The sequence below is a fragment of the Schistocerca piceifrons genome, chromosome 3, assembly GCF_021461385.2.
Source record: "Schistocerca piceifrons isolate TAMUIC-IGC-003096 chromosome 3, iqSchPice1.1, whole genome shotgun sequence".
NCBI lineage: Eukaryota > Metazoa > Arthropoda > Insecta > Orthoptera > Acrididae > Schistocerca > Schistocerca piceifrons.
This window is the reverse complement of record NC_060140.1, coordinates 446,576,892-446,602,672: the sequence shown is the minus strand read 5'-3', so window position 1 is coordinate 446,602,672 and position 25,781 is coordinate 446,576,892. Positions and strand designations below refer to the sequence as shown.

Here is a 25,781-nt window from a genome sequence, read left to right as displayed (position 1 = left end):
GTCATTAATATACAACGTGAGCAACAATGATCCCAACACACTTCCCAGGGACACATCCGAAGTTACTTCTACATCTGATGCTGACTCTCCATTCAATATAACATGTTGTGTCCTCCCTATAAAAAAGTCTTCAATCTAGTCACAAATTTGACTTCATACCCCCTATGATCACACTTTTGACATAAGTGTAGGTCTCATACTGAGTCTATTGCTTTTCAGAGATCAAGAAATAGAGCATCTACCTGATTGCCACGATCCAAAGCTTTCAGAATGTCATGAGAAAAGTGTGTGTTGGGTTTCATGTTTGATGTTTTCAAATCCATGCTGATTGCCATTGAGGAGTTCATTCTTTCAAGACACCTCATTATGTATGAGCTCAGAATATGTTCTAAGATTCTCCTACAATTCAATGTCAAGGATACAGGACGGCAATTTTGTGGACCACATCTACTATCCTTCTTGTAGACAGGCGTGACCTGTGCCTTTTTCCAAGAAATGGACACAGTTTTTTGTTCAAGAGATCTGTGATATATTAAAATTAGAAGTTTACAGAATCTGACAGGAATTCCATCAGGCCCTGGAACTTTGTTCAGTTTTAATGATTTCAGCTGTTTCCCAACACCACTGACACTAATACTTATTTCAGTTGTCTTTTCAGTAGTATGAGGATTAAAATGGGGCAATACTCTTGGGTCTGTCCTAATCATCAGTACCATAACACTCAAGGATTTTGACTAATTTATTGCATATCAGGGAGATTGGCTGCTGTTTTGCAACATCTTTGGATAATAATTGAAATGAGCTGATGGAAACCATTCAGATTTTGGGGGCTGATCAAAATCAGAAAAGCTTACATCATGAAACACATGCCATCCTGGATGTATCCAGGAGCTTGATGTATTCACAAATGTAATTAACATACACTGTAATGGTAAAAGCAACTACTAATAAACTTCATAACTGAAGAACCTCCTTCTAACCCTGCTCCAAACGATAATATCAAACAGTACACATCGGTTTATGTCACAACTCTTTCAAGCTTCCTCTCAAAAGTGTAGCACAAGTCATCTGATTTCTGGAACCGTTCCAGTCCAGCACCAATAAGGAAGCAGAGAATTAGATCAAACAACCAATGTGTTAAAGATAAAGGTAATCCGTTAAGATGCTGTAAAGCACAATTTACAGTTTGCTTGGAACTTATTGGGCTACATCTATGTTTTAGAGAATCTCAAGCAAACTGCTCCTGTACTGGTACAATCATGGACATTGCTACCCTTGCTGCAACAGGCTGAGCCACACTATCAGTTGGAATGGACATACCATATCTGCCTGGAAACCATGGCTCTTCTGTGGCTGTTTGTTCTGTCTTTCATTTCACTATGTTTGATATAGCCTTAAGTCAGTTGTTCGAATTACTGATTTTTGTTGTATGGGCATGTTTCTTTATTTTTAATAACTTTTCCAAGTAATTCTGAATAGCTTTTGTAGTGTGCAACTACTTCAGGAACTCTGCTTCTTCTTTCCATCAGAAACATTTGCCCATTCATTTCGCAAGATACCTTAATCTCTCTAGTGATCCATGGCTTTTGCACATGGCTTTTTTAATGTTCTTTCTGTTTAGCTTTTGTGGAAAGCTATTTTCAAATAATGATAGAGATATATGTGCAATAGATTAAATTTTATGTTAGCATTTGGTTCATTACAAATTTCAACCCAAGTCATCTGTTGTAAGGCATTCTTAAAAATATTTGTCCTGGAGTCATTAATTATGCTAACTGATTTTCACTAAGGAGCATCCATACTGTAAGGCACTATATCCTAACTAACTGTGCATCATGATCAAAGAGAGCATTTGTTACTAGGTAAACAGTTATTTTCTTCCAGAATGAGATTTTCACTCTGCAGCGGAGTGTGCACTGATATTGCTTTGAACTTCATCAAAGAAAACATTAGCAATTAGAGTCCTACTGCCTTTACCCACAAATGTTAGAAAGATAATTCCTGAGATAAAATTGTGGGAACCAAATCAAGTTTCCAGATCATTTTTCCTGACTGAATCCTTTACAAAATTTACATTGAAGTTACCATAGACTATTAACTAGTTGCTTCTGTCTGACAGATAGCATAGTAAGGCATCCAGATTCCTCATAAACAGTTCAAAATTTCCCAGCGGGTACCTATAGACAGTTATATCTAAAAGTTAGCTATTTTTCAGGACTAATTCACAGGTGCACATTTCTATGTGCTGAATACTACAAAATGTACAAGTCTCAATGTTTTCGAACTTGTGTTTTGTCTTAATATGTTTAACAACTTCTCCTTTTCCCATATTCATTCGGTATAAGCAAGCTGCTAGAGTGTAATCTTTTAGAAGTAACTTATTTAACCCTGTGGTTATGTGGTGCCCAGACAGGTGTAGCTCATCTATCTTTTCAGAGCTCTCAAAATTTTCCAAACAGACAGGAAGCTCTTCTACCTTATTACTCTAATATTTTAATGAAATAAGCTAACCTTACTTTTCTGTGCATTCTTAAGCAATTGGTGGAGCTCTTCTGTTATTTCAACTTCTTCCAAAGCAGGATGCCTTACCTCATGGGATGAGAAGGAAAGACTCTTCTTTCCTTCTAATCCTGTATGGTAAGTCTCCCCTGATCTGCGGTTGAGGGTGACTTTCTCTAAATCTACCACTTTTCCTAGACTTCTCCACTCCTTTTCCTTCACCCCCCTTCCTTCCCTTTCAACCCTGCTGCCTGAAGAAGGGGCCACTGTCTCTGAAAGACTGCATAATTAAGACAACTGTATTTTGTGTATGTGTTCTGCCACTGCTTGGTGAATAGATTTTTTATCTATCTAATTGAATAGTACTTCATTGTAGATAACTGCATCATTTTCAAAAAGCCTGATTTTGCTATTAGTATTGTCTGCAAAATCATTAATATACAACATGAGCAACAATGTTCCCAACACTTTGCCCTGGGGAACTGCCAAAGTTACTTCTACATCTGATAATGACTCTCCATTGGAGACAACATGCTGTGCGCTCATTACCAAAAAGTCCTCAATCCAGTCACAGATCTCACTTGATACCCCACATGATCATGCTTTTGACAATAAGCATAGATGCTGAGTCAAATGCTTTTCACAAATCTAGAGACACTGCATCTACCTGCTTTCCTTGATCAAAGCTTTCAGTACGTCTTGTGAGAAAAGTGTGAGGTGTGTTTCACCTGATCGACATTTTTGAAATGCATGCTAACTGGCACTGAGGAGGTTATTCTGTTCAAGATATCTCATTATGTTTGAGCTCAGAATATGTTCTAAGATTCTCCAACATATCGATACCAAGGATATTGGATGGCAGTTTAGTGGATCACTTCTACTATCCTTCCTGTAGACAGGTGTGACCTGTGCCTTTTTCCAAGAATTGGGCATGGTTTTTGTTCACAGGATCTATGATAGATTATAGTTAGAAGAGGGGCTAATTCTGCCACAAATTCGGTATATAATCTGATGGATTCCATCAGGCCCCAGAGCTTTGTTCAGTTTTAATGATTTCAGCTGTTTCTCAACACCACTCACACTAATACTTATTTCATTTATCCTTTCAGTGGTATGAGGATTAAATTGGGACAATTCTCCAGGGTTTTCCTTTGTAAAGGAGCATTTGAAAATAGAGTTAAGCATTACAGCTTTTGCTTTGCTCCATTTCAGTTCCTGTCTCATTCACTAGGGACTGGACACTGACTTTGGTGCCACTAAAAGCTTTTACATGCAACCTGAATTTCTTTGGGTTCTGTGAATTGTCAGTTGACAATATTCTGCTACAGTAGTCAATGAAGACTTCAAGCAATGCTCTCTTGACAGCAAAACGCATTTCATTCAGCATTCTCTATCTATGGTCTACGCTTTGTTTTACATCAATTATGTAGTAATAACTGTTTCTTTAGATGTTTCTTTCCAGTGAGTCTGTACCACGGAGGTTCGCTACCATTATAAAATGCACTACTGGTTACGTGTATGTCCTGTGCATGGTCAACTATTCTTTTAAACTTGAGCCAAGTTCCTCTAAATCTCCTGCCCTGTGCTGAAAGTTTCAAGTTCTTCATTGAGATATGACACTATTGATTTTTTTTATCTATTTTACTGAAGATATATATCTTTCTGCTTTTTTTAGTTGTACTTGGCACTTTGGTAATCATTGTTGCCACAGCCAATTCAGGGTCACTGATACCAGTTTCAATGTGGACATCCTCAAAGGTGTCTCATCTACCTGTTGCCATTAGGTCCAATATATTTTCATCGTGAGTGGGTTCCTAACTAGCTGTTCTAGGTATTTTTCAGAGAGGGCATTTAGTAAAGTTTCACAGGATGTCTTACCACACCCACCACTAGCAAAACTGTAATTTTTGTAATTAATTGTTGGATAATTAGAGCCTTCAACGATGATAACAGTATGACTGGGGAAGTTATGTACAAGTAAGCTGAGGTTTTCTCTGACATTTTTGGTTACATCAGAAGATGAGTCTGGTGGCAGATAGAAGGATCAAACTATGATTTTATGCCCACCCCTGACACTGGCATCTTGCCCAGACAATCTCACAAGCAGCTTCAATTTCTGCGTCAGTGGATTTTTTCTGCAAAAAATACACCACCTCCATTTCCCATTTGCCTATCCTTTCGATACACACTTAAATTTTCCCCAAAAATCTCACTGCTATTAATGTTAGGTTTCTACCAACTTTCTGTATGTAGTATTATGTGAGCTTCACTACTTTTCATGAGCACTTCAAACTCTGGCACTTTATTGTGAATACTTTGGCAGTTAACCATTAGGATTTTAATACTGTCACCTGTGGAAGGCATTTCTTTTGCTCTTACACTGATATTTCCAGTTTCCTGCAGCTATTGTTATCTGGATTGGATGGAGAGTTGCTTAAACTAATAAACCCTTGTGTGCACCCTACAAAGTCAACTACCAGAGTAGCAGCTATTGTTGTGCAGTGCACATATGACCTACGTGGGGGAACCCTACAGTTCTCAACCCTACGGTGCAAGTCCAGGAAGTACCAACCTAGCTTGTTACAGAACATTTGAAGTCTCTGGTTCAGTTGTTCCATTCAACTCAGACTCAATAGCCCATGATCAGATATGGGGGCTATGCTGCAAATTGTGAGCTTCATTAAAATTCCATGCACAAAGCTGGTCTTTGCAACCTTCTCTGCCAGACACTGGAATGATCCAAAAATGACCTCAGGAGGCCAGACACCAGGTATCATTTGTCCCAACGTGCACCACAATCTACGGCTGGATGCATCCTGTTCCCCAGAACTGCCAGAATAGCCTCTGCAACATGTTGAATGAGGCCCCCTGGTATAGATGCTGAGTGCATCTAGTGTCCTTTCCTGTCCTTTGCTGCCATTTCCCTGAGGGGTACCATCATTTACCATATGTTTCAACTGCCAATGAGTAGTAGACCCCTACACCCCTGACCCTAGACCCCTGACACCAGGCAAAACAGGTTTCCCTAAAACAGGTGAAGTGAGTCCCACTGGCGCAGTTGGTTAGGGGGATCAGTACAACACCCTGTAAGGATGGACACTGACTGCTGACTGCTGACACACCACTCATGGTCAAGTGGACAGGTAATGACATATCCTGTACTTCCTGCAGAGGAGACAGGATCCACAGGAATACCAAGATACCTCAGGTACACTTGAGGTACCTCAGTACTGGTATCACAGGTACACGACTCTTGGGAGCTCCACAGAGACATTGACTCGCAGCAGTCGCTGATCGTCTGACAGTAGTCACGGTGATTACCAGCTGCTTACAAACATCAACCAACTCATCCCAGGTTGGAGAAAATCATTCACAGTGGGGCTGTATTTTGGCTGATGCAACGTATCACAAGGCAATGAATAAATAACTTTAAATTATACCTGCTGTTTATCTTTTAATCTGTTGAGTTAAAGAATTACTAATTCTCTATAACAATTAAAGCACATACACAAAATGAGATTTCTATTATGGCAACACAAACATTTGTGGTAAAAATTACTAGTAACTAAATCACAAACGGAATGCCTATTTGTTACAAATTCCTCTTAGATTATGCTATGGGCAATGGTAGCTTCCAAAAATTTTCAAAAACGCACATTTATTTGCATTCATGTTCTACAAAATTCAGGGGTGATGTATACTTCAGCTGAAATGTGAACCACAAACACTGATTTGCTATGAATTAAATCATGTATCCAGAACACAGAACCGCTAACTTACAAAAATATAGTTTTGCAAGGTTTCAAAAATTCTGCACTAACCTATTTCTCACATATTTATACAATGAAATTATAGAAGGATTGTTTTGAACCACCCTAAAAAATTTTAAAAGAGCACAATTTAGTTTATGCCTACAGTTGACGATAACAGTGCCAGTTTATAGCGGCAATCGCGAATCTTTGAAATTTCACAATATATCACAATACAAATGGGTACTAATATAATCAATAAAAGATTACTCAGAAGAAGTGATGCAGACAGTAAAACATGTGAATGTAGAAATTTAAATCGACACATGAACTTGCACAAATAGTCTCACACAAGGGAAAATTCCAAAGTCAGCTTTTATATATAAATAAACTTGTGTATTGCACGGATCTCTTTCCCTCATTTGGTTCTGAACACACTTCTACACTGGTGTGCTGAAGAAGGACACTGCAGTGTAAATTTATCTCAATCAGAATTGCTAAAATGTGCAACATCAGCAAAGTATGTCTCCTGCCTGTTGCAGCTAACAATGCATTCTTAACTAGAATGGGTGTACTTCTGATTATTCTTTGTATTCAGCAAGATTGTACTTATGACAGAACTCTACTGTGTTACTATGTTACACCCACAAGTATTATACATAATAATCACAAATGAAAAATCTTGCAGTGCATTGTAAGGCACATCCAACCCAAAATCTCAACATTCATACTTCCGTTTATCATATTCTGTGAACCCCACCATTTGGAACAAATCTAGGTAACACAAACAAAAGCAACAGAGAAACAGTAGTTTAGTTATAATGAAATTGCTACAATCTGTTTGTGCTTGACCTGGGTAAGAATAACACAGAAAGACTATTAACAAATCTGCTAGTCTGAGAAAGAAAGTTAAAGTACAGACTCCAGGTTTCTCAGTTACAAAAAATACATTCTGTTAACCTCAAAAACATAATGGTCAGGAAATGTAGGAATCCACAGAGAGAATAATTTTCACTTAGGATTATTTGATTTAGTTTATTTAATTTATTTTTGCTGTGAGCAAAAAATCTTTCTTTACTTATTTAATAATAAAATACAGTTTGCTAAACATCATAAAGGTTTCTTTTCAAAAGAAAAGTGATATGACACAGCACAGCAGAAATTAGAATTAACAAATCAGTTTCACAGCAAACATATACAAATTTATCTTGCACACACACACACACACACACACACACACACACACACACACACACAGGAATGTAGGAACTGTATCACAGTCTGTAGATTGTTACGAAAAAGTTGTTTAAGTCCTGTGGGATATTACAGTTCTTCCTTTGAATATTTACTTTCCAAACTACTCCTAAGAGGAAGTGAACTCCAAAAATTTATTCTTTCCTTCAAAAGGCCTCTTTTCACTTCAAGTTTGTTACTTATTTCCATGTACTCCATGTCATCATCTGATGTTACTCTTGGCCAGTGCAATGGTTTGTTATTTGGAGTTGGATTTCTACAAAATGAGAAAACAAAATTAAATTGATTTTCAGGGGTACTAAAATATTTCACTCTCTACAATTACCTCTAATCTAGTTACATAAAGAAATGTGGTAGTAAAACCTTGACATAATTTGATAACTTATGTAACTCAGTAGATGCTTTTAAAATTAAAGTAATGAGTACTAAACAAACTCTCCACAGTTTCCAATTCAAATTTTAATGATCTCAACAGAAAATCTAAATGATTATCAAAATACATTAACTGTGATATTTGAAAATTTGTGGCAGACTGTATTTGAACCTTAAACTCTTAATCATAAATAACTGATGCAACCGTTCCTAATCAACCAGTTAATTATATTTTCACATATCAGATCATTCATAATCAAACATAATCAGTATCAACATTGCACTATATTCACATTTCACTCTTCACAAATGAAAATATGTATGTGAGAAACTGCTGTTCATGTGTGTGTGTGTGTGTGTGTGTGTGTGTGTGTGTGTGTGTGTGTGTGTGTAAGTAAAATTAGGTTTTGATAACTTTATGCAACATATTGTCAAATGTTTTTATGTAGCTTTTGTGATTCAATATTTTTGACATTTATTAATGTAGAAGCAAAGAGATCTGTCACAAATAATCTATGGAAAAGGTAGTTCAGTACTGTGGTGATGGCACATATATACCTGCGGACTAGTTTCTGCATAATTGTAAACTAGTATGCAGCTTAACTCTATAGTTAAATGATGATGGCATCCTCTTGGGTAAAATATACCGGAGGTAAAACAGTCCCCTATTCACATCTCTGGGCGGGGACTACTCAGGAGGATGTCGTTAACAGGAGAAAGGAAACTGGCGTTCTACGGATTGGAGCGTGGAATGTCAGATCCCTTAATTGGGCAGGTAGTTAGAAAATTTAAAAAGGGAAAAGGATAGGTTAAAGTTAGATATAGTGGGAAATAGTGAAGTTTGGTGGCAGGAGGAAAAAGACTTTTGGTCAGGTGAATACAGGGTTATAAATACAAAATCAAATAGGGGTCATGCAGGAGTAGGTTTAATAATGAATAAAAAAGGTCATGTGACTAGGGCCTCCCCTCGGGTAGACCATTCGCCGGGTGCAAGTCTTTCAATTTGATGCCACTTCGGCTGAAATGATGATGATTAGGACAACACAACACCCAGTCCCTGAGCGGAGAAAATCTCCGACCCAGCCGGAAATCGATCCCGGACCCTTAGGATTGACATTCTGTCGCACTGACCACTCAGCGACTGGGGGCAGACTGAATAATAAATTAAAAAATTGGAGTGCGGGCAAGCTATTACAACGGGCATAGTGAATGCATTATTGTGGCCAAGATAGACACGAAGCTCACGCCTACTACAGTAGTACAAGTTTATATGCCAACTAGCTATGCAGATGAAGAAATTGATGAAATGTATGATGAGATAAAAGAAATTATTCAGGTAGTGACGGGAGATGAAAATTTAATAGTCATGGGTGACTGGAATTCAAGAGTAGGAAAAGGGATAGAAGGAAACATAGTAGGTGAATAAGGATTGGGGGTAAGAAATTAAAGAGGAAGCCATCTGGTAGAATTTTGCACAGAGCATAACTTAATCATAGCTAACACTTGGTTCAAGAATCATAAAAGGAAGTTGTACACATGGAAGAATCCTTGAGATAGTAGAAGGTATCAGATAGATTATATAATGGTAAGACAGAGATTTAGGAACCAGGTTTTAAATTGCAAGACATTTCCAGGGGCACATGTGGACTCCGACCACAATCTATTGGTTATGAACGGTAGATTAAAACTGAAGAAATTGCAAAAAGGTGGGAATTTAAGGAGATGGGACCTGTATAAACTGACTAAACCAGAGGTTGCACAGAGTTTCAGGGAGAGCATAAGGGAACAATTGTCACGAATGGGGGAAAGAAATACAGTAGAAGAAGAATGGGTAGCTCTGAGGGATGACGTAGTGAATGCAGCAGAGGATCAAGTAGGTAAAAAGATGAGGGCTAGTAGAAATCCTTGGGTGACAGAAGAAATATTGAATTTAATTGATGAAAGGAGAAAATATAAAAATGCAGTAAATGAAGCAGGCAAAAAGGAATACAAATGTCTCAAAAATGAGATCAACAGGAAGTGCAAATTGGCTAAGCAGAATGGCTAGAGGACAAATGTAAGGATGTAGAGGCTTATCTCACTAGGGGTAAGATAGATACCGCCTACAGGAAAATTAAAGAGACCTTTGGAGAAAAGAGAACCACTTGTATGAATATGAAGAGCTCAGATGGAAACCCAGATCTAAGCAAAGAAGGGAAAGCAGAAAGGTGGAAGGAGTATATAGAGGGTCTATACAAGGGCAATGTTCTTGAGGACAATATTATGGAAATGGAAGAGGATGTAGAGGAAGATGAAATGGGAGATGTAATACTGCATGAGGAGTTTGACAGAGCACTGAAAGACCGAAGTTGAAACAAGGCCCTGGGAGTAGACAACATTCCATTAGAACAACTGATAGCCTTGGGAGAGCCAGTCCTGACAAAACTCTACCATCTGGTGAGCAACATGTAAGAGACAGGTGAAATACCCTCAGACTTCAAGAAGAATATAATAATTCCAATGCCAAAGACAGCAGGTGTTGACAGATGTGAAAATTACTGAACTATCAGTTTAATAATTCACAGCTGCAAAATACTAATGTGAATTATTTACAGACGAATGGAAAAACTGGTAGAAGCCAACCTCAGGGAAGATTAGTTTGGATTCCGTAGAAATACTGGAACACATGAGGCAATACTGACTCTACAACTTATGTTAGAAGAAAGATTAAGGAAAAGCAAACCTACGTTTCTAGCATTTGTAGACTCAGAGAAAGCTTTTGACAATGTTGACTGGAATACTCTCTTTCACATTCTAAAGGTGGCAGGGGTAAAATACTGGGAGTGAAAGGCTATTTACAATTTGTACAGCAACCAGATAGCAGTTATAAGAGTCGAGGGGCATGAAAGGGAGGCAGCGGTTGGGAAGGGAGTGAGACAGGGCTGTAGCCTCTCCCCGACGTTATTCAATCTGTATATTGAGCAAGCAGTAAAGGAAACAAAAGAAAAATTTGGAGTAGGTATTAAAATCCATGGAGAAGAAATAAAAACTTTGAGGTTCGCCGATGACATTGTAATTCTGTCAGGGACAGCAAAGGACTTGGAAGAGCAGTTGAACAGAATGGACCGTGTCTTGAAAGGAGGAAATAAGATTAATATCAACAAAAGCAAAACAAGGATAATGGAATGTAGTCAAATTGAAGGAAATTAGATTAGGGAATGAGACACTTAAAGTAGTAAAGGAGTTTTGCTATTTGGGGAGCAAAATAACTGACGATGGTCGAAGTAGAGACGATATAAAATGTAGACTGGCAATGGCAAGGAAAGCATTTCTGAAGAAGAAAAATTTGTTAACATTGAGTATAGATTTAAGTGTCAGGAAGTCATTTTTGAAATTATTTGTATGGAGTTTAATGTATGGAAGTCAAACATGGATAATAAATAGTTTGGACAAGAAGAGAATTGAAGCTTTCGAAATGTGGTGCTACAGAAGAATGCTGAAGATTAGATGGATAGATCACATAACTAATGAGGAGGTATTGAATAGAACTGGGGATAAGAGGAGTTTGTGGCACAACTTGACAAGAAGAAGGGACCGATTGGTACTACATGTTCTGAGGCATCAAGGGATCACAAATGAAGCATTGGAAGGTAGCGTGGAGGGTAAAAATCGTAGAGGGAGACCAAGAGATGAATACACTAAGCAGATTCAGAAGGATGTAGGTTGCAGTAAGTACTGGGAGATGAAGAAGCTTGCACAGGATATAGTAGCATGGAGAGCTGCATCAAACCAGTCTCAGGACTGAAGACCACAACAACAACAACATGCCAGTAGTGCCATTGTTGTCAAGTGCTATACAGGTTGTTTGAAAATTTCAGTTAAAAGCTTCTAAGACTTGTTAGGGGAATGAGTATTTTGTATAGGAACGCATGTCGGGAAACATACTGTTTCCACTCTGTGATTACTTCAATTCAGATGTGTACTCCATCCATGTCTCTTGAGTAAAAGAGAAAAGTCTCAGAGTTGCTTGTGCTGGTATGTAATAGGGTACACAGGATGACATTTACTGCATCAGATGGTCACCTGAATTAATTTAATGTCTGCCTTGCTGTGAGACATATTCAATGCCTATGTGTCTGCCATACAATAAACATGGTCTGGTACCTATTTTCAGAATACACAGATATGCTCCTTGTTTATAGCATAGCTTGAAGTAACAGAAAAGCTGCTAGTTGGCTGTATCATGAACATTTTCTGCAACATAGCAAGCCATCGCACAAATTTTTTGCCCAACTTTGACATGGCTCTGAGAAACAGGTACCTTCACAATGAGGAGGTACAACTGTGATGTTCCTCAGCAATTTCACATGCCTGGATTTGAAGAAGATGTACTACAGCATGTTGAAGAGAACCTACAACAAGTACTCAATGAATTGCACATGGAATGGCTGTTAGTCACATTATCTGTTGGGACATTCTGAAGGAGCAAATAATTACTTCCTCATCAATTACTATATTTTACAGACATAGATGCATTTTTTCTTTGAAAAATTGCCTACAAAATGCAGGTGCGTCTTTTACTCAAAATTAATATACAGTTGTCCACAGTTTGATTTAAAATTCTTGCCAGTCTTAAAAATGGGGATATATTTGATGTCGTGCTAAACCTCTCTCTATCTGGCAACATTGGATTCAACTGTCAACAATGGTGCACCAATGCGATGAACATGAGTTACAGGGATTCACAAGTTTCACAAGCCATCACAAATGCAGAACACTGTCTAGCCTATCTTTGGTACCAATAGACATGAACTGAAAGTGATTTGTGTTATCAATAACAGCACAATATTTTTGTTGGTAGCCAGTTTCATAATGGAAAAAAATGAAAGATATTCATATGATGCAGGCTATAGAATGAAAATAATAGCATATGCAGAAGAACATGGATAGAGAGCAGCTGAGTAGCACCTCAGTCCTCCACTAACTGAATTGGTTGGCTAGTAAAGAAGAACTGAAGAAAATGAGGAAGAGTAAATGTGCAAATAGAGGACTGAATGCAAAATGCCCAAAACTAAAAGATGATGTGTTAAAATGGATTCAAAGACACCATCAAAATGGCACTGCAATTAATATAAAAATGATTCAAATACATGCTTGAAAGCTAGTACTACAGTGGAACTTAACAGACTTAAAGTGTAGAATTGTTTGGTGCTACTAGTTTATGAAGGATCATGGACTTAGCATTCAAACCAAAAACAGAATGTCTCAGAAAATGCCACAAGAGCCTGAAGCAAAAATATTCTCTCTCCATTGCTTTATTATTCAACATTGAAAGAAAACCAGGGTGGGACTAAGTGAAATAGCAAATATAGACAAAACTCCTCTGACATGTGATACACCAAATAACTGAACAAAGCACTACACTGTTGCCCCTTCATGTTGTGCTGACATTACTAAACTTAATCCATGGCTTAGCCACAGCCTAGGGAATGTTTCCAGAATGAAAACATCTGGAAACACTCCCCCCGCCCCCCAGGCTGTGGCTAAGCCATGTCTCCACAATGTCCTTTCTTCCAGGAGTGCTAGTTCTGCAAGGTTTGCAGGAGAGCTTATGTGAAGTTTGGAAAGTGAGAGATGAGGTACTGCCTGAATAAAAGCTGTGAAGACATGTTATGTGTCATTCATTGGTAGCTCAGTTGCTAGAGCACTTGCCCTCAAAAGGCAGACGTCCCTAGTTGGAGTCTCAGTCTAGCACACAGTTTTATTGTGCCAGAAAGTTTCAGGATACTCATTGCCTATTGTTTACCAGGTGATTGCATATTGAGAGATTTGTATCAAATAACTCATCTTCTTCACCATTGACATTTGTACTGTCTATATCATTTGTAACAGAGCTAAATCATAGTTCAGCTGGACTACTGGTATGGTTCTCATTTTATAATCAGCATTGTTGTACAGTTTAGCATAATAAGGTTGTCTCGAACAGCCTCAAATTGAACACTGAGCACTTTCTAATTAGTCTTTCCATATGCTTAGCAACTTGGAAAATGTTGCTGACATCCTATTTGTACACAGTACTGCAGATTTTGTTTTGTTTGATTTGGTTCTTTCAATTTCCATGAAAGGAAATAAAGGGAGGTTGACAAAAATAATGGAAACATCAAAAACCCAACCCATTATCATGCTTAACATAGTGTAGAAAACCAATGGCATTCAAAACAGCTTCCAGTTATCTTGGAATGGATACATGCAGCCATGGTTTTAAAGGGAAACTTAACCATTCTTCATGAAAAATAGTGGCAAGTTCAGTTAACAACGATGGAGGTGGATAACAATGACACAACTTTCCCTTCAAAGTAGACCACAGATGTGTGATAAGATTGAGATCTGATGACTGCAGTGACCAGGGAAGATATTACAGTTCATTCTCATGCCTAAAAAACCAGTCCTGGATGATGCAATCTGTACGAACAAAGGCTCTGTCATCTTGGATTATAACATCACCATTGGAGAACAAACATTGTACCCTGGGGTGAAACTGATCAGCTGGAATGGTCACATAATCCTTGACAGTAATATGATCATGCAGATTTCACATGGGGCTCATGCAGTACTATGATATGGGTGCCCAAATCAACACTGAACTCCTGCCATGTTGAGAACAGTGTGCAACAAAACTCATTTGACCAAATTACTTTCTTCCGTTGCTGCAGAGTCCAGATTTTATGGCTTTGGCACCATGTTTTCATGTTATTTGCATTTGTGTAACTGATGAGTTGTTTTGGAATTCCAGTTATCACTACAATTCCCTGGTTAAGGAGTTCTCTTCATGCTGTTTTGGTACTGACAGTGGTCAACAGTGTGACATTCTGTTCTGCAGTGACTTTTGCAGCCATAGTCCTCTTATTTTTCATCACAATCCTCTTAAACAACCATCTATCATGATCACTCAACACATACTTTTGACCACATTGCTATTTAGCAGGTGAGGTTTCCTGTTTCGCTGTAGGCAGTATAAATCTTCAATATGGTGCCTCTTGAGACACAAACAGAAGTGCCTACCATACAAGTACCAACAATTTTCAGACGTTTGAACCGACTGAGCTCTGAAATATGGCACTCACAACTACACAGAGCACAGTGCTGATTACCACTGACACTTTGCAACATATTGAGGACATTGCACAGATGCCACTGGTGGACAAATACACTCCAAGGAAGAAAAAAAAGATGCACTAAGAAGAAATTATCCACATTGGATGGAAATTGGTAGATGTAATTATACATCTAGATAAATAAATGCTTGCAATTTCCAAAAAAGCTGGATCATTTATTCAAGAGAAAGTGCTTCACAAACTGAGTTATTAGGTTTGGCACTGATTGGTAGAACTGTTTGGTGACCTGAGAGGTATCATGCCAAATTCTGTCCAATTGGTTGCATTATATCATCAAGCTGTTTGGAGGGCCCTGCCTGGCCATAATGCTCCAAATATTCCCAATTTCTGGCCAAGGTAGGTTTGGTAGGCCTGAAGATAAGCAGTAGAAACTCTCTCCATGTGTGGCTTGGCACTATCTTGTTGAAAAGCAAGCCCAGGATGGCTTGCCATAAAAAGCAACAAAATGGGGCACAGAATATCACTGAAATACTGCTGTGCTGTAAGGATGGCGCAGATGGCAACCAAAGGGGTCCTGGTATGAAAAGAAATGGCATCCCAGAATGAAACACCTGGTGGGAACTGGAATACCACCTCAACATTCTCCGAGATACCAAGGGAGCACACATTGCGGTCTACTAACGTAAGTTGTATTAAAAAAAAACTAGTAAAACTAACCTATGTAATGGCATAAAACGTAACTTATTATGTCAAATGGTTATTCTGTTATAAATATCTATAACCAGGGCAAGACTTTGTGCTCACCCTTTATAAAATTTGACTTTCTTTCTCCTTCTAAAACAGTTCATAGGAACAGCTGTTGGTGTAACTACTTAAGACTTTTGCTCACTTGATTAGAAATGCAGAAGTCCTTACATTTTTGTCAATTTATGTCTTCACGTAACCTTGAGATCTCAAAATCTATCGCCCTAGGGGGCCAACAGCTCTTAGGTGGGTACATGTGTGGCATGCATGTGTTCCTGAGCTATTGCAGCTTTTATTCTTTTTTGGGCTGCTTTCCCTTCTTCTTCCTTCTCCTTCACTGCCTTCTTCCTTTCCCTTGACCCCTTTCATTCCTTCTCTTGGTGTTCTTCTTTATGTCAGCCTGCCTATTCTCATGACTTTGCTTTGTCTTATGGTTTTGGTTGGTTGCATTTCCTCCTCCTTTTTGGCTTTTCTTTTCTGGTCCCCTTCAGGTGTTTGACCTCCATCTCTAAATTTGAAATCTGTAGTGGGAGCCAAATGGGGAAAAACTCCCTTCCTAGCATCTTTGGTGTGGATTCCTCTCCCCCTCCTCCTCCCTCCCCCCCCCCCCCCCAAAGCCCTTTCACCTCCTTGTTAGGTCACAAGATCGGTAGCCAGTACATGTGGTGGGCTTGTTATGTACCCATGTGGCTGAGCCCCCCAATATCACAGGGACCACATTGCTGGTACCTGCACTGTAAATGGCTTGTGCAAGCCTAAGAGTGGTTGCCCATCTTTTCGGGCATCAGAACTCCTGGCAACAACCGTCCTTCCAGGTGGCCATTGCTATACCTGGGTGGCACCCACAAGGTGAGCCCCTGTTGTGAGTGGGTGGTACCAGGGTGGACGTTTGGTGCATGAAATGTGTTAAACTCCCTGGCTGCTCTACTGTGGCCATATCTCTTCCTTAACGTAGTTCTGTCTCAGTTCCTGTTTCTGCCTTTCCAGCTTCTCCCTCCTTGGGTACACCCTGGGAGGAGGGCCAGATGTGATGGCTTGGGGTGAGTCTGTACCGGGACCAAACCCCTTTCCTTGGTGGAACATATTGAGAACAATTTCAGTGAAGTTGAGTCATTAAGCAAGATGAGCTCTAGCTCTCTCCTGATAAAGACAACTTCTGCCAGTCAGCCAGCCTCCCTCTGTGCCTGCAACCATTTAGGAGACAACCCCACGGCTATTGCCCCTCACAAGTCACTCAGTATGACACAGAATGTAATTTTCCATAGGAACCTTCTCCTTGAGTTTGATGATGAGCTTACAGGTATTTTGGAACAACACAGTGTTCATTTCATCTGGCATGTCCAGAAAGGCCCCAAGGGCCATCGTGTAGATACTGGTGCTTTCATCATGGCATTGGAGGGGAATACCCTGCCCGAGATGATCAAGGTACTGGTGTACAGATGTTATGTGAAACAATGCATTCCACCTCCCATACGTTGCTTCCATTGGCTCAAGTTTGGCCATGTCCTCACGATGTGATGCCACTCCCATCTGCGGTGACTGTGACTGCCCTCTTCATGTGGGGAACCTTTGCACCCCACTGTCTAACTTTGTAAACTGTTCTGGTTTCCATTCTCCCCACTCACTGGAGTGTTCAGTGTACATGAAAGAAAAAAGAATTCAGAAAACAAAAACCCTTGACTGCCTCAGCTGCTTTGTAGCCCAGGAGAAATTTGACAGACTTGACAATGTAAATCTCTCCTCTACCTATTCCTCAGTTACGCCTTTGCCTTCTCACTCCTCCCCCTTCCTCCATCCTGCCTCCCTTCCATTTCCTCATCCTCAGTGGCTTCAGTCCCTTGCCCTCCAAGAGCCGCTGCTCCTCCTCCTCCTCCACCAACAGGGAAAATGTCCTCTTTTCTGTCTCCTGCTAGGGATGGGGCTCCATCTCAGAACACTCCTCCCCAGCATTCACAAGACAGGTAGCTTGCACCCTGAGGCTGGAGGAGAGACCTGCATTCCAAGGGCCCCAATGCCACTCACTCTCTGTCTGATCCTGACATCAGTGTCACCTATTTCCATACTGATAAAGTCTCCTCCCTCCCTCTGAGGGAGAAAAGAAGCAGAGAAAGTCAAAGAATAAGGCTTCTCTGGCTTCCCAGAAGGCTTTACCCCTCCACTTCATCCTGAAACAGACCCAGTTTTTATGGATCCCCATTGGTGAAGATCACCGACCAAGTGACTTGATCTCCCCTCAGCTTCTTTTTGTCTCACCTGGACTCTCACCACAAGATAATTTAGTGGAATTGCAACAGATATTATCACCACTTCCCAGAAACACAACACCTTGTTTCCTTTTACTCTTAATTCTGTCTTACTTTTCAAGAGACTCACTTTTGTGATGACTGATCTCTAAAGTTTCATGTTATTGAGTGATCTCTTGGAACCATGCCAACCCTGGGATAGCATCTGGAGGGGTCTGCACTGTGGTTCACACCAATATCATTAGTGACTGGATCCCCCTTCATACCAACCTGGAAGCAATAGCAGATAGAGTGCAGACAACTGTGGCAATCACCATTTGCAATGTCTACTTCCATTATGTTGAACTGTCTACCTTAATACAGCAACTCCAACCCCCAGATCTCCTCCTTGGGAACTTCAATGTACACCACAGACCACCCCCTGTGGGGAAGTGCCACTTCTTTGGTTAGGGGTCTTCTACTTGACCAACTTACTACAGACTTTGATTTGTGTCTCCTCAATGACGGTCCCCCTACCCACTTCAGTGCCACTAATGGAAAATTTACTGCACTCGATCTCACAATATCTTCCACTGCTCTCGTGGCTTGTCTACATTGGTCATCCCTTGATGATCTTTGTGACAGTGACCACTTTCCTGTGATTCTGTCATTCCCCTGCCACCACCATGCAAACAGGCCCCCATGTTGGGCATTCTCGGACTGCATTGATGCGATCATCAGGGTATTTCTGCCACTATTCTTCATGATGCTGGCACTGCTGTCCCCCTATCCACAGGTCCCCCTCATCGTCAACAAGTATCATGTCGGACCAAGCACATAGCAGTCGCTGTCCAGGACCGCCAACAGGTGCAGCAACAATTTAAACAACACACTTCACAGGCAACCTCCTAGCTTTTAAGCGTCACCATGCTAAGGCTCATTACCTTAGTAATCAGAGTACAAAGGAATGCTGGGAGCACTATGTTTCCTACGTGGGGATGTACGGCTCTTCATCACAGGTTTGGTCCTAGCTCTGTAACCTTCTGGGCCACCTGTGACAGTCAACTGTCCATGGGCTTATCCTCCAAGGTGCACTGTCTACTGATCCACTGGTCCTAGCAGGACACCTCACAACACACTTTGCAGTACCATCGGCATCCTCTTCCTGTCCTGCCACGTTTCTCTGGCAGAAACACAGAGTTGAACAGACCCCCTCTTCTGTTTCAACTCACACCAAGGTGAAACCTATAATGAACCCTTCACTGAATGGCAATTCTTGCAGGCTGTTACCTCTTCACATGACACGGGCCCAGGCCTAGATTCTATCCACAATCAGATGATCAAACACTTTGACATTACACAGAGACAGTATTTACTCAGGGTCTTCAACCACAATTGGGTCATGGGTGCCTTCCCCTCACAGTGGCAAGACAGTGGTGCTTTCCCAGTGGTGCCTTCCTCTCACAATGGTGAGACAGTAAAGTTATCGCTGTTCTTAAGCCTGGGAAGAAACCAGCATCTCTCAACAGCTACTGCCCAATTAGCCTGACAAATGTACTTTGTAAACTGCTTGACAGGATGGTTACTTCTGGTAGTGTTGGGTACTCAAATCTTGGAACCTTTTGTCACTGTATCAGTGTGGCTTCTGGGAAGGACAATCTCCAACTGACCATTTGCTCAGACTCGAAACTGCTATCCAACTGGCTTTTACTAGCTGTCGGCACCTTGTAACAGTCTTCTTTGATGTACATAAGGCATATGATATGGCTTGGTGCCATCACATTTTATTTACCCTCCATGACTGGGGCTTTTGTGGCCCCCTTCAAATTTTTATTCATGTTTTTTTGCCCAACAGCTCTTCTGGGTTCCAGTTGGCACTTCGCTCCACACCCCTCAGATTCAAGAGAATGGTATTCCACAGGGTTCTGTATTAAGTGTCTCACTCGTCCTCATAGCCATGAATGGGCTTGTAACCTCTGTTGGCTCTCAAGTTACCCTGATGTTGTATGTCAACGATTTTTGCATCTGGAGCAGCTCCCACTCGTTAGCATCTGCTGAGTGCCAGCTCCAAGGGGCCATCTGACAGGTCTCTGCATGGGCCGTCTCCCATAGCTTCCAGTTTTCTCCTTCCTAAATGTGGGTTATGCATTTTTGCCATCAATTAATAGTACACTTTGATCCAGAACTTTATATAGGCGATGAGCTCCAAGATGTTAGAGCTCAGTCCTGTTTCTTGTGCCTTTTTTAAAATGAAAAGCTGATATGGCCGCCCCATATTCACTGCCTGAGGATTACATGCATGAGGAAGCTTAATGCTCTCTGCCTCCTCAGCCATACATCTTGGGGTGCAAACCATGCTAATCTTCTCCATCTTTACAGTGCTCTGGTCTTGTCCAGACTAGATTATGGAAGTCAGGTTTATGGCTGAGTGGCTCCTTTTGCTCTGAAAATACTTGACCTATCCACCACTGTGGGGTGCATCTGGCTATTGGTGCCTTTTGCACTAGTCCCTTGGACAATCTCCCCGCAGAAGTGGGGATTCTCCCTCTATAAATACAATGAAGCCAACTTGTGGTTTCTTATGCAATCACCATTCACAGATTACCTCACCATCCCGTGTGCCCTGTACTCTTTGTAAGCAAGGGACTGCTCCCTCCTGATAACTGCCCATGGGTGGGATTGCAGGTTGGAATGTGTCTCACTTCCCTCTGTCAGGATCCCCATTCCCATTCACTGGCATGCGCCCTGTGCATTTCCTCTCACACCCCACCCTTGGATTGTGCTTAGACCACAGATTAGGACCAACTTGTTCCAGAGTCCTGAGGTCTCTGTTGCCCCCATGGTCTTTTGGCGTCTTGTACATTCCATCCTTGCAGATTTCCAGGGTGCTACTATCTTCTACACTGATGGTGGTGGTGGTGGTTGTTGGGATGTTTAAGGGGGACTAAACAGCGAAGGTCATCAGTCCCCCATTCCAAAATCAGGCGAGCCGAAAATCTATGGAGCAGATAAAAACCAAAGGGGGAGGAGACGTCCCCCCAGGCGCTAAAAGAACACAAATGCAGCAACAAACACTACAGACCAGAGCAGGACAGAGGAACACCAGACAGACAGAAACAGGAGAAAGGAGGATGGCCGGAGACTGGTTGACTGACCATGAGGGGAGGGGGGAAAAAAAAAAAAAAAAAAAAAAAGAGTCAACCATCTGACGGCACACCAGAACAGCAACAGACACAAGGACAAAAGACACAGAAAGGGAAAGGTGCAGGACCTCCCTAAATCGAACCATAAAAACGACTACTACGGATAAAATGTAAAACATTGTCAGCCATGGAGGCATCGTCGGATAAAACCAAAGCCAAAGTGCCCGGGAGATTAAAAGATTGCCGGAGTGTGCGCAGTCGAGGACACTCCAGCAAAATGTGGACGACCGTCAGCCGGGACGCACACCGACACAAGGGGGGATCCTCCTGACGCAACAGATGGCCGTGCGTCAGGTATGTATGGCCGATGCACAGCCTACACAGGACTACCAAGTCCCTGTGAGAAGCCCGCAGGGAGGAACGCCACACATCGGTCGTCCCCTTGACAGCCCGCAGTTTATTCGGGGCTGTCATGCCACGCCACTCAGCAGCCCACATCCCAATCAGCTTACGGCGCAACACCATCTGCTGGTCGCGAGCCGTAAGGCCGACCTCCAAAGACGGGGCGTCGATTGCCCCTTTGGCCAGCCTGTCTACACGTTCGTTCCCTGGGATGCCAACATGACCGGGTGTCCAAACCAGGACCACCGAACGACCAGAACGGGCAATGGCAGAAACAGTCTCCTGAATGGAGGACACCAGAGGAGAGGAGGGATAGCAGCGGTCGATGGCCTGAAGGCTGCTCAGGGAGTCACTGCAGATCACGACGGACCTACCTGAGCAGAAACGCATATGGTCAAGAGCGCGCAATATGGCCACCAGCTCTGCAGTAAAAATACTGCAGCCAGCCGGCAAGGAGCGCTGCTCAACATGAGCAGCATGAGCAAAAGAGTAGGCAGTGCGACCATCAACCCGGGAACCATCAGTGTAGACAGGCTCACAGTCCGAAAATGAGGCGAGGAGAGCAAGAAAACGGCAACGGAGGGCCACAGGCGGAACCGAGTCCTTGGGTCCCTGTGCCAAGTCCAGACGGACGGACGGCCGGGACAAACACCAGGGAGGTGTAGGTGCATGGACCTGGAAGGGAGGCGGAAGAGGGAATGAACCCAATTCCGACAGCAGGGACTGAACGCGGACAGCGACGGAAAGCCCAGACCTAGGTCGCCGTTCGGGCAGATGGAGGACCATAGCAGGGAAAAGCAGGTGACGATTGGGATGATCTGGCGAGCAATGAACGTGGACAGCATAGTCGACGAGCAGACGATGGCGGCGAATCCGCAGCGGGGCAACCCCGGCCTCCACCAGTAGACTATCCACGGGGCTGGTGCGAAAAGCGCCAGTGGCAAGCCTAACCCCACAGTGGTGTATGGGGTCTAACAACTTCAACACTGAGGGGGACGCAGACCCATAGGCCAGGCTCTCATAATCAAGCCGGGACTGCACAAGGGCTCGGTACAACCGCAGCAGCGTGCAGTGATCTGCACCCCAAGACGTGTGGCTAAGGCAGCGGAGGGCGTTGAGGTGCCGCCAGCATTTTTGCTTCAGCTGAGTAACATGAGGAACCCATGTGAGCCGGGCATCAAACACGAGTCCCAAGAAGCGGCAAGTGTCCACCACTTCAAGCAGGTGGCCGTCGAGGTAAAGTGCAGGATGAGGGTGGACCGTCCGACGCCTGCAGAAGTGCATTACTCGAGGCTTGGCAGCAGAGAACTGAAAGCCATGAGTCAGAGCCCATGATGCTGCCTTGCGAACGGCGACTTGCAGCCTGCGTTCGGCGACTCCCGTAGTCGTGGAGCTAAATGAGATGCAGAAGTCGTCGGCATACAAAGAAGGAGACACCGACGACCCCACTGCTGCTGCCAGACCATTAATGGCCACTAAAAATAAGGAGACGCTCAACACCGAGCCCTGCGGGACCCCATTTTCCTGTATATAAGAGGAACTAGAGGTGGCACCGACTTGCACCCGGAAAGAGCGGCGCAATAAAAAGTTTTGAAGAAAAGCCGGGAGCCGACCACGAAGACCCCACCCATGCAACGTGGCGAGGATGTGATGCCTCCATGTGGTGTCATACGCCTTCCGCAGATCGAAAAATACAGCAACGAGATGCTGACGTCGGGCAAAAGCCGTACGGACAGCAGATTCCAGCCGCACCAAATTGTCCACTGCAGACCGGCCCCGACGGAAGCCACCCTGGGATGGAGCGAGGAGACCGCGCGACTCAAGGACCCAACACAAACGCCGCCCCACCATACGTTCGAGCAATTTGCACAAAACGTTGGTGAGGGTAATGGGACGATAGCTGTCCACCGCCAGTGGGTCCGCACCAGGCTTCAAGATGGGGACAATAACACCCTCTCGCCATTGCGACGGGAACACGCCTTCGCTCCAAATGCGATTAAATATCGCGAGAAGGTGTCTCTGGCAGTCCCTGGAGAGATGCTTCAGTGTCTGCGCGTGGATGCAGTCTGGGCCTGGTGCCGTATCAGGGCAATCGGCGAGGGCAGCAAGGAATTCCCTCTCGCTGAAAGGAGCATTGTATGTTTCAGAACGACGCGTGTGGAATGAGAACGGCGTCCGCTCGGCTCACTCCTTTAGAGAGCGAAAGGCGGGGAGATAGGAGGCAGTCGCAGAGCTCTGAGCAAAGTGCGCGGCAAGCCGTTCAGCAATGGCGGCAGCGTCCGTGCAGACAGCGCCGTCCAAGGAGAGCCCAGGGACACCCATAGGGGTCTGGTATCCATAAATCCGCCGGATCCGGGACCACACGAGTGAGGGGGAGACATGGGAGCCCAAGGATGAGACATACCTCTCCCAGCACTCCTGCTTACGCCGTGCAATAAGACGACGGGTCAGGGCACGGAGCCTCTTAAAGGCGATGAGGGTCTCGAGAGACGGGTGCCGCCGATGCCGCTGGAGAGCCCGCCGACGGTCGCGAATAGCCTCAGCAATCTCCGGCGACCACCAGGGTACAGCCTTCCTCCGAGGGAGGCCAGAAGATCGGGGGATGCCAACCTCGGCCGCTGAAATTATGGATGTGGTTAAAACACGAACCACCTCGTCAATGTCACCCTGTGGGGGAGACGCAAAGGCAGCAGCAGAAGTAAAAGCCGGCCAGTCTGCCCTGTGGAGAGCCCAGCGGGGCAGGCGCCCAGAAGAACGACTCTGGGGTAGTGACAAATAGATGGGAAAATGGTCACTACCGCACAGGTCAGGGTGCACCCTCCAGTGGTGGGATGGGACAAGTCCGGGGCTGCAAAGAGAGAGATCGATGGCCGAGAACGAGCCATGGGCAACACTGAAATGCGTGGGAGCACCGGTGTTCAAGAGGCTAAGGTCGAGCTGAGCCAACACATGCTCCACGGCCCGACCGCGGTCATCAGAGGCAGTCCCACCCCATAGAGGGTTGTGGGCATTGAAATCGCCCAGAAGCAGCAATGGTGGCGGGAGTTGAGCCAGCAGCGCAGCCAAGACATGGCGGGGGAGCTCCCCATCCGGAGGAATGTAAACAGAGCAAACAGTAATAGCCGGCGAGAGCTCAACCCTGGCAGCAACTACCTCTAAAGGCGTCTGAAGGGGTACTGGCGAGCTACAGACAGAGTGGTGAACAAAGAGGCAAACCCCACCTGACGCTCGTTGACAGGCAGCACGGTTCTTATAGTATCCCCGATAACCGCGAAGGGCGGGGGTCCGCAGTGCAGGAAACCAAGTTTCCTGCAGAGCAATGCAGAGAACAGGGGAATCACTCAGAAGCATCCGGAGCTCTGGCAGGTGGCGGAAATAACCGCCACAATTCCATTGGAGAATGGAAGCACGAAGGGACTGGGAGGGCGTGAATGCGACTAAGAGGCAGACAGCGCTTCAGAGCCAACCGCCGCCACTGGGGGAGAGTCAGCTGAGTCCATAGGAGAGGCCCTCAAGGGTTCCGTGAGGGCGAGATCCGCGGCAGAGACGAGGATCTCCACCTCATCCCCGGAGCCAGGACTATGTACAGCAGGCGGTGCTGAAACCGCCGGAACGTCCTTCTTCTTGGACACATTCTGTTCCTTCTTCTCGCGTCTGCCCTTAGGGTGAGAGGGCGGGGAGAGCTTCTCTGAAGGAGCATCGGAGGCTGACGACGACGCAGAAGCCCTACGATCAGCAGGTGGCGGAACCTTCAGCCACCGGCTGACATCTGGCTGGGAAGGAGAAGAAATGGAGGAAGGGAGAGCCCCGAGGGACCTCTTCCGCGAGAGAGGAATCGGCGGAGGCAACGCCGCCGGAGAAGGAGGGGGAGGAATCGAGCCTCCCGGTTGTGGAGCAGATGTCACTCCTGAAGTAAGCTTGGGGGGGAGCGACAGAAGAGGGTTTGCCCCCAACTGCTAAGGGGGCAATAGAGGAAGGCTTGCCCCCAGGCACGAGGGGGGCAGACAGAGATACATGGCCCCGAGGGCCCACTGAAGGCGGCACAGATGAAGCGACAACCGTCGCTCGCGTGGGCAACGATAACGTGGCTGCAGCATAAGATGTTCGAAGGGAAGCAGGATACAACCTTTCATATTTCTGTTTAGCCTCTCGATAAGTAAGCCGGTCCAGGGTCTTAAATTCCATGATCTTCCGCTCCTTATGAAGAACGGGGCAATCCGGCGAGCATGGAGAGTGGTGCTCCCCACAGTTGACACATACAGGCGGGGGCGCACATGGAGAATCGGGATGAGAGGGGCGTCC

The 25,781-nt window shown here is 43.9% G+C and overlaps 1 protein-coding gene across 1 annotated transcript in view; it reads right to left on the bottom strand.

Annotated features, from left to right (window-relative positions):
• Window positions 1-7,263: 7,263 nt before the first annotated feature.
• The window catches only part of LOC124788733 (juvenile hormone esterase), a 181,259-nt gene continuing 162,741 nt past the window's right edge, over window positions 7,264-25,781 (bottom strand). Inside the window, exon 10 of the mRNA XM_047256016.1 lies at window positions 7,264-7,758. Coding sequence (XP_047111972.1) covers window positions 7,572-7,758 — 187 coding nt within the window. The 3' untranslated portion in view covers window positions 7,264-7,571. The remainder of the gene's footprint in view (window positions 7,759-25,781) is intronic.